This window comes from Phalacrocorax aristotelis, chromosome Z, assembly GCF_949628215.1.
Source record: "Phalacrocorax aristotelis chromosome Z, bGulAri2.1, whole genome shotgun sequence".
NCBI classification, from domain to species: domain Eukaryota; kingdom Metazoa; phylum Chordata; class Aves; order Suliformes; family Phalacrocoracidae; genus Phalacrocorax; species Phalacrocorax aristotelis.
The window spans coordinates 44,943,638-44,956,834 of record NC_134311.1 but is presented as its reverse complement, the minus strand read 5'-3'; the positions used below and the strand labels follow the sequence as shown (position 1 = coordinate 44,956,834).

Here is a 13,197-nt window from a genome sequence, read left to right as displayed (position 1 = left end):
AAACCAAACTAAACCCAAATCATCTGATCTGCCTGTTTTCCCAAAAAGCAAAACAGAACACCAACACTACTATTTTGACTTAGGTCATATTATACAAAGATGCTGCCTTCTACTAGATGCATCACTGACTGATTCTTGGAAAGATCTATTGCTAGATCATATAGAGAAATAAATTATTTCTTTAAATTACCTCCTGGACATCTATGTGTAATAAATAATCAGCAACTCAGTGACAGTTCGGATGATGAGGAAAAGGCTGATTATATAGAAGGGTAAGCATATATCACTATGCATAAAATTATATACACAATGTATCATATTCTTCTTACCAGGTACTCTGAAAGGTGTTTATCTTTTTCCACCATGAGCTATTGAAGGGGGGAACTGTCATTTCATACAGTTGCCTAAGCACCTAGTATCAGGGAGACCAGATTATCATCTTGGTACTTTGGTATGAAAATTACTAGTAGTTAAAACATTTATGTCTGTGTTAAAACAAAACAATACAGAGTCAAGAGCATTCTATAAGAAGGAGTTCTCACTGACAGCCCAGATTTCCAGAATTTTGAAACGCACAGCTAAGTATTCCTAAGGTATTTGCTTTGTACTGATAAAGGAAGGTAGTGATTTTCAAGAGAAGTACTTAATGAGAGGTTTTGGATTAAAATTAAAAAGAGTCACCTTTCTTTTTCTAAACCACTTGTATCTCACCTTACAATGCATAACACCTGATCTGTGCATAACAAATTCATTAGAATTATCTGATTTTGCTCTACCTTGTCATTTTAGGTTGTAAAAAAGCTGCCAGTGCCAAGAAAGAATTTGAATCGCTAATTTGTGCCAATTGCACACTTACCACGGCACAGATTAAAGGAACCAGCCATTAAGTAAAATAATAAAAAGTGATATTTAAGTATCAGTTGGCTGAAATACAATGGAATATGGCTAATGTAGGTTAAGGTGAAGGAAACACCATTCTTTATTTTACAGAATTAGTACCACCACACTAGTCATAGTTTGCAGGTTAGGCAAAACGTTGTAGATCTCGATGAAATCAAGAAGTCTTACTCAAGAGTTCTTATTCTTTATATTAAAGTTTATTTTATAAGTGGCAAAAAAGGTTATTAAATAGAGAAGAGATACCTCTAATGATATAAGGTATACCTATAAGGATTGATTAAGACATTACAGCTGTTCACTTATCTCCAGTGCATTTTCCCATCTGTTTTCACATTGTGTATACTTTTAATACTTATTCACCCCATATAGATATTTTAAAGTGTAAACTTTCAGACTTCCTCTGTCTTCGTATTTCTTTGCTTTGCTGACTAAAATGAGATTTTGAATTTTGGTCAACAGGACCAAGGGAAGCTATTTTAATTTTGAAATTCTGGTACTGTATTGATTTCTGTCTACCAGAAAGCACTCACTGGTTTTGTATGTTTGTTTTCTGTACCTAAGGGATAAAAGGTCAGCAAGTATCTAAATCCCACGTCTTCTTACTCCATCTTTATTAAATATACAAATGTCCAACCACAAGCAAGTAAGAATAGCAACCCAGACCATCCACTTTAAGCATAGTCCTTTCAAAAAGCTTTCTGCATAGAAGGTCTCTAACATCTCTGATTAAAAAGCCTGGCCTTCAACAAACACCAGACAAGCATGGCACATACCTTATTTTTAAGAACTATCCTGACCATTACACTTTTCCACTTCTACATAGCTTTTGTTATAGGACTTTCTCAGTATGTACATACTACCTATTATGTAGTAACAAATTCAGATTGATTATAACATTCTCGTTACAAAAGCAAAATGCCTGCATTCTTGGAAACAATTTCTGAAGGAGGAAGGACACAAAAAGGGCTGTTTTCTCACCTCTACCGTTGGAAAACTGGCTCCTGCTAATAAAACCAACAAAAACTCTGATCATTAACAGGGCAGAAGCACTTCGTCAAACCTAATTTTTTGGCATATAGCCCTGGTGGTATAGTGCTGGCTGCCTAGACAGTGTCACTACTCAGAAAGGCCAAGACCACCCTGAAGTTAGCAGTGCCCAAAACATAACTGTGGCACCCTCAATGCTGCAATAAAGCACTGCCCTAGGGCAGCTTCCACCACCCATATCCCACACTTTGGAAAAGATAGGTGCCTACACCTGCCTGTTAAAAACATGGTGTGGAGTGTTCACTATTGCCTTTTAAAACAATGCCAGAAAAATTATGGGCGTCAGCTGTGCCTTGCCACCCAAAACTTTTGTGTGATGAGTGGGGGACCACATAAAGTGAGCAGTGAATGTGGGAGATCTGTATATACTTGCATAAAAGTTGAGAAGTCCCACCACCAGAATCTGAAGAGCTTGTAAAAGCTACTGGATTTTATTAGTGGGAGGTAAATTTGGAGAACTAGCTTGGGGAAAAAAGTAGAGAAATGTGAGTTAGATGGAAAAGGAGCCATGCTACTCAACCTGGTTCTAGCATTTCTGAGGAAGCCTGGAAGCAAAACTGTGGCATCTGAAGATCTTCTCCATTTAAAAGTAAGGCTCCTTCAGAGTTTAAGTACCCCCAAGCAGGCATATATTTTGAGGTCTGGTACACAGATTTGGGGATTGAAATTCCACCTACAGTCTCCTGCAACTCCCACATACTGCTGTGGATCTGGACCAAAGTACCTAAGACTGAGATGACACATGGAGAAACATTTATAAAGTCTCTAGATTTTGGGACTGCATATTCCTCTTTTTGTAGAGATTCTAGCACAACAAATTTAACCATGTCTGGAGTTCTTCTGAAGTACAGCATGGTGAGCATTTGCCTACACAGCTGGTTTTGTGCAGCCTCTAAGAAGTATTATCTGTCTTCTTTTTAATTACTTTTTTTTCTAAGCATAGTGATGGATATGTTGTCCTCCTGCTGTTAAAAGTGGCACAGTTTTAGCCTTCCTTTTCCCAGCACAATTAGCAAGGGTTGCCTAATGAATCCTAGTGGATGACCATGATTTAAGAGTGTTGAAGCTATACTGCAATTCCATGCTACCGCTTTCTCCTCATTACCAGGGTACGTATACACAAAACCAAGAGAATCCAGTGGTTAAAAACACTCTAATGATGGCTTTGTGGTCAATAAATTACAGAGAGGGGCTAAAATAAACTAAGAATAATATCCATTTTATTGTACTAATGGTCGCACATATAAAGTATAAGCCTTCAGGTATGTCAGTAATAGCCCTAAATTGAATCAACAATGCTAAATACTCAGGGCAAATTAATTAACAGTTAGTGCTACTGGAGAAACATTACATTAACACAGAAGCCACTTGAAAGTTTGAGATAACAAAAGCAGATAAAACATTACATGAAACCAAGCTTTTATCAAAACAAAACATGGTACAAGGACAGTGATGATGCTCATGTTCCAAACATGTACTTAAACCAGTGCAACCATCTTGCATACGTTGGTATGCAAGATCCAGATACTCATAGCCCTGTATTCACACACATGCATGCACAAGTAGACCAAATGTGAAATGTCTGTAGAATAAGACTCCGATCTCCCTATGAACTATGAAACACCACTTTAAAATAGCTTTCATTAGTGGTGAGAGAAGAAAGGCTACTCTGTACATAGAGCTACAGTTACTGGGCCTGTGGATTCAACGCTAAGAAGGCCTGAAGAAGAACTGTTCTGGAGTTCAAACCAACTACAAACTCAGACCTTTTGCAGATTCCAGTTTTTCCTGGACATGCAGGTAGTTTTTGTTCTACCTTAAACAAACACATATTAGATCATACATTATAACAGTGACTGTATGTGTGCAGTGTTAATATAGCCACCAAGTAGAGACGTACCTAAAAATACCATTAACAACTTTTCCTTCAGAATGCAATTACTGCCATTAAATACAATGTGCCAACACTTGAGATGAGTATAGATCTTAAAATATCACACACGAGCTATTCAAGTTTCTTAAGACAACAAAATTGGCAATAAAATAATGTCAAACTATGCCTTGTTGGTAAAAATAGCTCATTTTCCAAATGCAGTTCTCTGTAAATGTAGAAAAACTGTAACTGCCTTGTATATACCTTAAGCTATTTATCTAAAATGGTACTGCCAGTGAAACAGATGTCACTGCACAATATCCCTGTGCCACCAACATTCTATTCTCCTAGTTACCAAACAGAACTGTTTTGAGTTATTTACTGAGTGATCAGATTCAAGAATTTCTGCAGTGATCTCCATGCTACATTAAAGGGAAAAAAATACTTAAAACCTGAAATGTAATTTCATATGATATTTTACTGGGATCTCATATGCGCAACATGCCTTCACCAGTACAGACTATGAAGAAAAGACTGGAACCTTAGCAGAAGGTCAAAAAATAAGAACTCTGTACATCAACTTTTTCCGTTTTCCTCTTCCTGTCCAATTTCAAGCTTCTGTTTTTAAACACATTCCTTCAACTAAGGAAGACGTAGAATTAATATCAAAGTTTCCTCCACAATCCTAAAAAAATCATCTGTTCTTTGCAGGATAACTACATAAAACTTAAAAATCACACCACAGAATAAGTTAGGCTGGAAGGGATCTTTTGAGGTATCTGGTGGTGGCATCACACTACCTACTGTAGGGTCCACTCAGGGCAGCCCCCAGGGCTCAGTGTCAGTTGTCAGGAACACATCTTAGGCCACATGTGTCATATGCCAGCCTACACTGTAGAACTTAGCATCTGGTTTTATTCTGTCTTTTCACACTGTCCCGTTTTTTCAACTTTCCTCTTTTTTCCATCCTTGTTACAGTGATCTCTGGAGATCATCAGTATCAGGCTGCCATCAGGCTTCCTTGAGGATGAGATGGGGCACGAGACTACTCACAGTTCAAAGAGGACCTTGCCAATGCACCCCAACTTTAAGTGCAAAAAGCTTGGAGTCTGTTCTCACTGGTGTCACCAAATTGTTGCCAAAATTCAAGTTACCAGATCTTCCAACCTGTACCCTTTAAGAACCCAGACTGTATTTGTTTGAAACCTTGTGAAGCAAAACAGTGAGTGCAATGAAACTCATATTGAGTACTCTGTCTGCATTCACTGTACAAGTAACCAACACACTAAAGACAATAAGATCAGAAAAAGTAGGTAAGTTCAAATATTCAGAGTTTTCTAGTACAAAAAAGTGCTTTAATTCTTAAAAACAGGGAAGACAGAAAGGAATCTAAGATATCTAGAGATACATATGAATTCTAGCAACAGAACGAATATATCTAGAGCAAATGACAGCTAAGCAGAAAAATAATTTTGTATCTAAGACCTTCTTCTCATGAGAAATGCCATCCTTCTTGAAAATGCAAAACTTCAACCTTTCAAGATGACTGACAATAAAAGTACTGAAATTAACACTAAAACACATTTCCATATCTCGAGGTTTTTAATCTGATCAGATTTTTACTCTTCAAGACTTGTTTGCTAATAAGCTACCTAACCCTTCAACTATCCAGATTTATGAGACCCTATTTAGACCTCTCAACTTTGTTGAGCTGCTTTCAGATTACAACACAAAGTCTTGAAGATAAATATGGCAGGCACGGCTTTTTTAGCAGAAGACTTGCCAGTTTGGCAAGAGCAGAATCCAAAAGAGATAGGCAGAAGGAGTATTGGTTAGAGGAAAGAAGAGAATTTTCTATACACTCTTGAAAGAAAGTTATTTTAAGATGCTCTAACCCACCGATTCCAGACAGCTGCCTAGCAATTCTCTGTCCTAATGGGGCTAAAAACGAGTGAAAAAGTTTCCATCAGAAACAACTAAGATCCCAAATTCTGCATTTGATATACTAATTTGATTATATTAAATGACATTTTGCACTGATGTAACACACTCTTGAGTGGAAGCAATCTAGGCTAACAGCTAACACTGTAGAAATGAAGCATCCTTTGCCACCAAAAGCCAAGACTATCACTTCTGCAATACTTATAATCCCACTGGTTAGGAAATAAGCACCCATGTGCACTGTATTCACTACTAGGCACCAGATCTCAGACTACAAAAATATTTTATCCTTTGCTTTAGGCAATCATTTTCAAGCTGAAAATCCTAGGCATTTCTATCAGGCTCAGGACTACATGTCATAGGGGGTTTTTTGTTTGTTGTTTTTAGTTGGTTTTGCTGTGTCTTTTTTTAATTTAAAAAGCAAGAGAATCAATTACCTAATAACAGTAAATAAACGCATAACTTCAGTTATGCGTTAATTCTTTCCAAAGAATATAATCTGTGGCATCCTTGCTATCAAAAAATCTGTTCCTTCAGCCTGCTAAATGCTGTTCTACTGAATAGTAAAATAGTTCATAATAAGTTATAATTTCAAAGTGTTAGCTGAATATTCAAAAATCTATGTAGAAGAAATACATGGCCTGATACCTTCAGAAGCCATTTTCCCAGGGAAGAAGAAAATATGTATTAGCTAAACTGCAACAAAAATAGATCATCTCTTTCACCCCCCTTAATGATTTATGAATATATTATTATATCATTTTAATTAAGTTCAAGTTATTTAATGACAAATATCTTCATTAAACATATGATGCAAAGCTTGTGTGTTTAAGAAAAGCAGCCAGTTTTCTGACTTTTTCATTCTTATCTGAATTCTCTGCATCTATAATATGAATAAACTCTGAGAAAAAGTCATTAATATATCAGACAATAAATGAGTGTTCCAAAAGGTATCTTTTTAAAATAAAGTCCATCTAGAGTACTTTAAACTTTTATGATGTTCAATATGGTTTGCAATGATTTATTCTTCTATCCAGCTGAAAATAATTGAGCACTTACCATGGTATATAGCTACCCTACCCCACCCTATAGCCTGGACAACCCAACCCAAGGCAGTTGCTTTTCATATTGACTATTGTTTAAGATGAAGGTGCATTAAATTGTTGCTTCATATACCATAGTCTCTTTCTATCATTACAAAAATTTAGCACAAACTGTCAAAGTACTTACAAAGCACTGTGAAATATTACATTATTTAGAAATCAACTAGTGTACTTAAAGCAGCACTTCATTCAGCAGGGCAAATTCTTTGTTGGTGTTGATGCTTTTCATTTACTTGTAAAATCCCAGTTATGCACTCTGAGAAAGACGAAGATAAGCATGCTGACTTTGGAAAAAGCATGGAATAAAAAGGAAAATATAAAATTACAGGTGTGTGTATAGGTGTTAAACTTGGTTAGAAAATAAAAGAATTGAGAATTTTCTGGTTTTATTTTTAGCGGACTTTTTATGGCTTGTCCTAAAACTGAAGGCACCTGTCTCTACTGCTAAAATAGCAGTCTCTCTTCAAAGTTAGGCATGAAGGCAGAATCATCAGCTGTCTGTGAATCACAGGCAGGTAGCCCCTCTCTATAGTTGTATGTTCGCTCTCTATCCTCCTGTTTATATGCCTGTATGCTTCTATCAGTGGATTGAGTCCGTTCTGAGCCACTCATATAGGGCTGTTAAACAAAAGAAACAAAACAGTCAACAGTCCCCTGATACACTGAGTAATTACTGGATAATAAAACCTTATCTGACGAATAACCCTATTCTTATACAAAATCAGACACTTCAATTTCAGTATTAAAAAGCCAATTAACATACTGCTACATACATAAGTATTTATGGTTTCAGCTTCCTAAGTCCCTTAAATATAGCCTGCTTTCAGAAGAGAGCTGTTTAAAAGACAATAATAATTGCTGAAGACCCACCAAGCCCTCTGTGCATAAATTCCCTTCTCTACTTGTGGGCAGGTATTAAGACAGAAATTAGTTTGCTTAGTTGTAAATACTGTGAATAAGAAACCATCCTGCTTAAACAGCGGACCTCTACCCTTTGCCATTGTGGTCACTGTTTTTCCAGAGATTCTTTTCATGTAATTGCCACTAATTACAACTGGAAGTTAATACTGTATATCATAATCCGTAGATGAAAAACATATATAAAAATACCTTTGTACAGTGTTCAGATCAATTTGCTTTTTTGAGGAAAAAGGTTTATTAGAAGTCTTTAAAAAGCCAAATTTTGTCACAAGATCCTCCCCAGATATTGTTACTGCTTAATCCAAAACCTACATGAGGTGTAGCTACACCTCGGACCTCACATACTAAAACCCTGAGTAAAGGTTTATGTCTTTTTGCTGGCATTTTTTCTTGATTTCTGTGCAATTAGGATCATTCTGGAGTTAAAAGCTATTGGTTTACTAGAAGGCTACCTTACGTTTTATATTTTCAAACCCATTGACTGATTAAACAAAAATACCTTTTAGCAAAACATGGAACATTTTTATATTGCTTACTGTACTATGTTAGGATCCTTATGATATCAAAGGGCGCTGCCCTTACAAAGACATTGTTACATATATGCTAATTAAAAAATGACCAACCTTTCCTTCAGCGTCTGCTGTTGTTACCTTCTCAACCTTGTTCCTGTTTAAAAATTTCTTCACCCATTCTTCTACTTGAACATTGAACTTCATGAAAGTCACATAGCAAATATATGCTGTCAGGAGTGTTAGGCTTTCCCACCACATGATCAAGTTATCCAGAAAGAAGATGATTAGCAAGATTAAGTCAACGATGTAAAAAGACACATCTCGAAAGAGTGGCCACCACGTAAGGTTCAAGATCTCTCGAGAAAATAAAGCACACATTCCAATAACAAACAGGATATTGAACACGGCAGATCCCACTATTGTACCAATACCAACATTGCTGTGGGATATAAACACTCCTATTAAAGAAGTGAAGAGTTCTGGGGCTGACCCACCAGCAGCCATGAAGGTTGCCCCTGCCACATCATCAGATATGGCCAGTTTTTCAGTGATGACAGTCAAGGAAGGAACAAAAAACTCATCACAGACTATCGCTAAGGCTATAAACATGTAAATCATTCCAATTACATGGAGGATCACTGCTCCCTTTCTTCTCTCCTCAAGAGAGAAAAGGTCCTTGGGGTACTCTCCCTTGACATGATCATCTGTTGCATTGTCGTGCTCAGCTTCATATTTCATATGAGTGTGTGGGGCTGGAGTGCCGTTTTCATCCTGTTCCATGAAATCCAACAGAGTTCTTTGGTGTCCATGCACCAGCTTTTGGCTGTCTAGGCGGCTGGCCAACACCATGCTATGTGGTTCCATCTTAAAAAAGGCACTAATTGAAAGAGAGAAAGTACCGATGGCCACTAAACTGACAAGAAGCCCTATAATTCTTATTAGTCTCAGTTTTTTCCTAACATTCTGGTGCCATCTGCAACCAAATAGCAGTTCCTCCAGACACCACTCCTCCAAGACACCAACAAGAGTTTTTTTCTGCAGAGCCATTTTGTGTTCTGGGTGAGATGCAGAGGGAGTCAGACGGATTGTTTCTTCATACTTTACTCCAGCTTTGATGTTAGAAGTGCTCTAGGAGTTCTCCCAGAATCAAGTACTTCTACTCTTCATAGAAAGTATTTTCTTCATTCGTCTTAAAAAAACAAACAGGTATTTTCAGTATTAGGGAGATTAGAAGCTTCTAAAAAGCATTCTACAGACTAGGTTAAATTTAGAATTTAAAGCAGAATATTATGAACTGTAACATAAATCCCTGTCGCACCCCTGTCACAGCAATGATATGTTTGTTTCAGCAGTGACCCTGAGGGTAACAGTCTATGATTACTCAGATCGTTTTATGCCTCTCATGTGCCTCTGAGCCACTGCTCCCCTCAGTGGCTACGAAAAAATCCTAGTGGAAGGTAAAAACTGTCCCTAAATGTTGCGTAAAAATGAAGACGCTACTATTTTAATGGATACACCAAAGATTATTACATTCTGTAATTACTTTCCACCACAATCATATAACATCCAAATCCCAATGCAGGAGCAATAACACACAAAAAAAATCATATAGCTAACAATCAAAGTGTTAACAAGCATCTCATCAGGCCTTTAGGCAGCTGAGGTGGTATTAGCTGAAATGTTACACATGCATAGAGCAACAGTCATTGGTATGTATGTAAAACACTATGTCATTGGAACAGGACAGCAATGAAGATCCAACACAAGCACAGTTTCTTTAATTCCTCTGCAAAATCCACTCAAGTTTATACAGATTGCTCAGCTTGCCTCTGATCAGACCCAGGACACCAGCTCAGACTAGCTAAGAAAAAATATTCATTTACCTCTGGTTTTCTTTTGATTTATGTCATACATTCAGCTATAAATATATGAAGTTACGAAGAATACTTATGTGGTTAAGTACCTTTTAAAAGGGCTCCTCTTACAGATCCTTAAGAAAATAATTTAAATTTACCAAGAGTTGATCCTGAAACAAAGGAAACAGTGAGAAATTAAACAACATGAGAAGGATTAATTAATATATGCCAGAGCTCACCTTATTAGACCAATAGCACTTTTAAAACAGGAAAAAAACTATAAATAATTAATGCTTTGTTACTGAATTTGAAGAATATATGTAATGTAGAAATTAGTTATGTAGGCATTATACATAGGAAGTTGCATCTTATATGACTCTAAATATAAAATCCTTTCCAAATAAAATTGATTAGTAGTCCTTAATATTGCAGTCAAAAAATACTTTGTTACACCACTTATTTAAGTCGTTTGTGGTAACAGCTAAATACCGAACAATCTATTAACCAGTAAAATATTGATTCTGTATTCTCAAATACAGAATTACAACTGTTACATGTAGTTATTTAACACAGAAGTTATTAAGTCACGGGCAGTGTTTCCCGATTTTTTATGAGCAGCTTCCATACTAATAAGATGTCACAGAGACACACTCCATCTGCAACACACAGCACCGGAGCTGAGATATTTTGTTCTCCACCTCGAGTTATTGCTGACCGAACTGCCATAAAAGCATTAGGCAGGGAAGATACGGGAACGGCGCTAACGCTGCCGTGCGCAATTTACGGCGGAGGGGCTGATCACCCCACGCCGCTGTAAATCAAAGGGAAAAGCATCCCGAAACTCGAGCAGCAGCCCCCGGCCGCACCACTCCCGCCGCCGCCTCCCTGCCCGTCGTGGAATCCACACCCTGGCGGGGCGCAACTCCCCACGCACACCGCCGCCCCACCGTCCTTGTCCCGGTCCTCCCACGACGGGATGCCGCGGAGCCCCCTCCCCTAACTCAGCCCAAGTTCGCACCGCTCGGCTCCACACCCCTCCGCACCGCACAAACTTTTCTCCTCTCCGAAAGGGAAGCGGGCCAAGCCCCCGCAGAGCTCCACGGCCCAACCCGCGGAACGCCACCGAGGCACTGATCAGCTGGCTCGCGGCGCAGGACACCTCTCAGCAGCCGGGTACCACCCACGGGGGCGGGCGTTTGGGGAGGGGAGGGGAGACCCCACGCCGCCGCAGCCCAACCCCCGCCCGTGCAAACCGGCGAGGCTCACCCGGAGCTTGCGCTGCGCGCCGGCCCGCGGACGCCCGGCAGGGGCAGGGGAGCGGGCACGAGCACGGGCACGGGCGTGGGCCCTCGCCGCGCCGTCTGCGGCGGGCAGCGACCGCTGCATCCGCCCCGCCCCGCGCAGGCGGGGCAGGCGGCGGCCCGCCCCCGCCCGCGGCCGCGGGGCTGTCACCGCTCACGGCGGCCGCCCACTCCCAGGCTGTTGGGGGAGTGGCAGAACGTGGGCGGCAGGGATTTATTTCACCCACCCCCCGTATCTTGGGTGAGCGGGTGCAGATTAACTGATGTGAAATTCTGATGAAACTGATGAATAGCAAAGATAATAAGCCTCGAGGGGTGGAGTAATGATAAAAGGAGAGGTCTTCTCATCAAAATATCCTTTATTCCCAATGTTTTCTGAAGGGAAAAATAGGGAAGTGAAAGAAAAGGACATTGCATTTTGGTTTGGGTTTTAAGGAAGCCAGCATGTCCACTATAAAGTTATTATTCATCACTAATTTAGTCATGAACAGAAATGTCTTTAGGCTTCATTTCAGAGTTGTCACAGATAAAGAGGGACAAAACACCCTAGAAAACGGGAACATTGTAGCTACAACTGTCCCTTTCTATTTTGGTCTCCATCTTTCAATATAGGCATTTCCATAACAAATTTTGCTTCGTTAAGTAATTGCTTCAAGATTCAAACATGGTAGAACTGTTACAATGGAGCTCTTTCGCAGCTGATTCTTGATACACGCTGTCGATCTACTACAGAATATAGGTGCTGCTCCTTTGAAATACCACTTGCCCTCCTGCTCTGTGCCATTGTTCAGAAAAACCCACAAGTCAATCTGTGGCTAAACCAAAGTAATCTAGTGTAGGTGCACCAACACCCTAGGAAGATTCTCACTGGGTGAGGGGCAGCTGGGAAAGAGGTCCATGTGGAAATCCTTGAAAAATGCAGAGCCTGGGTGAGAGCATGGATATACAGGCAGGCTGGATGGGGTGGATGGGACAGCTGTTGAGATCTGGGAAGAGTTTGATAAACAGCTGACTATTACTACTCTGCTTTCAGTGACACCCTGTTCACATTCTGAAAAAGTTTACTATAAAGCATGAACTCTCAGCCTCTTTGGGCTAAAGACTAACTTTGATTTTTACAAATTCTACCCTCCTCATTTTGAACTCTGATTTCATCACATAGCAAACGCAGAATAACTGTTACTCAGTGCTTCATGAAGAACAAAAAAAGGAAAGACTTTTTATTAAGTGATTAAACACGGACATTGTAAATATCTTCAAAGTTATTATTAGTATATCACATAAAAATTAAGGACTGTCTGGGTAGGCCTGGGGTGCACAGTCTATTTGCGTCCCCACACTGGCAGTTTGTGGCAGGTGAGCTATTTGTGTTGCCTTGGCACTGATTGGAAATCCATAAGTTCTTCTAAAGAGTTACAAAATGGTAAAACCAGGTGCACCAACACACAATAGGCACCTTAGAGACTAGGCGGACATGTAAGAGATGCAAAAGGTTCAGAAGTTATTTTCAAAACTTCAACAATTTCCAGCAAGAGCCATGGCAGACTCAAGCATACCAAGTGCCCTTCAAAACCAGGGTTTTCACAGTTGACTTACATTTATTTCACATTACACACTGTGAGTTTCTTATTAGATGCTGACAGCTGCTAGGAGGTGCCTGTTGATATCCAGACTTGCATTTTGCAGGCTTAGGAGGATGCAGAGAAATGTGGTGGCCACCACATGGATAAGAATAATCTAAAA

The 13,197-nt window shown here is 39.4% G+C and overlaps 1 protein-coding gene across 3 annotated transcripts in view; it reads right to left on the bottom strand.

The window, feature by feature from the left end:
* Positions 1–10,316, bottom strand: part of SLC24A2 (solute carrier family 24 member 2) — a 106,333-nt gene extending 96,017 nt beyond the window's left edge. For all 3 annotated transcript variants that reach the window (XM_075078674.1, XM_075078672.1, XM_075078673.1), the window contains exons 1-2: positions 10,261–10,316; positions 8,409–9,486 (exon numbers count right to left, since the gene is read on the bottom strand). In XM_075078674.1, the coding sequence (XP_074934775.1) occupies positions 8,409–9,344 (936 nt within the window). In that variant the 5' untranslated portion in view covers positions 9,345–9,486; positions 10,261–10,316. The remainder of the gene's footprint in view (positions 1–8,408; positions 9,487–10,260) is intronic.
* Between the last annotated feature and the right edge of the window lie 2,881 nt (positions 10,317–13,197).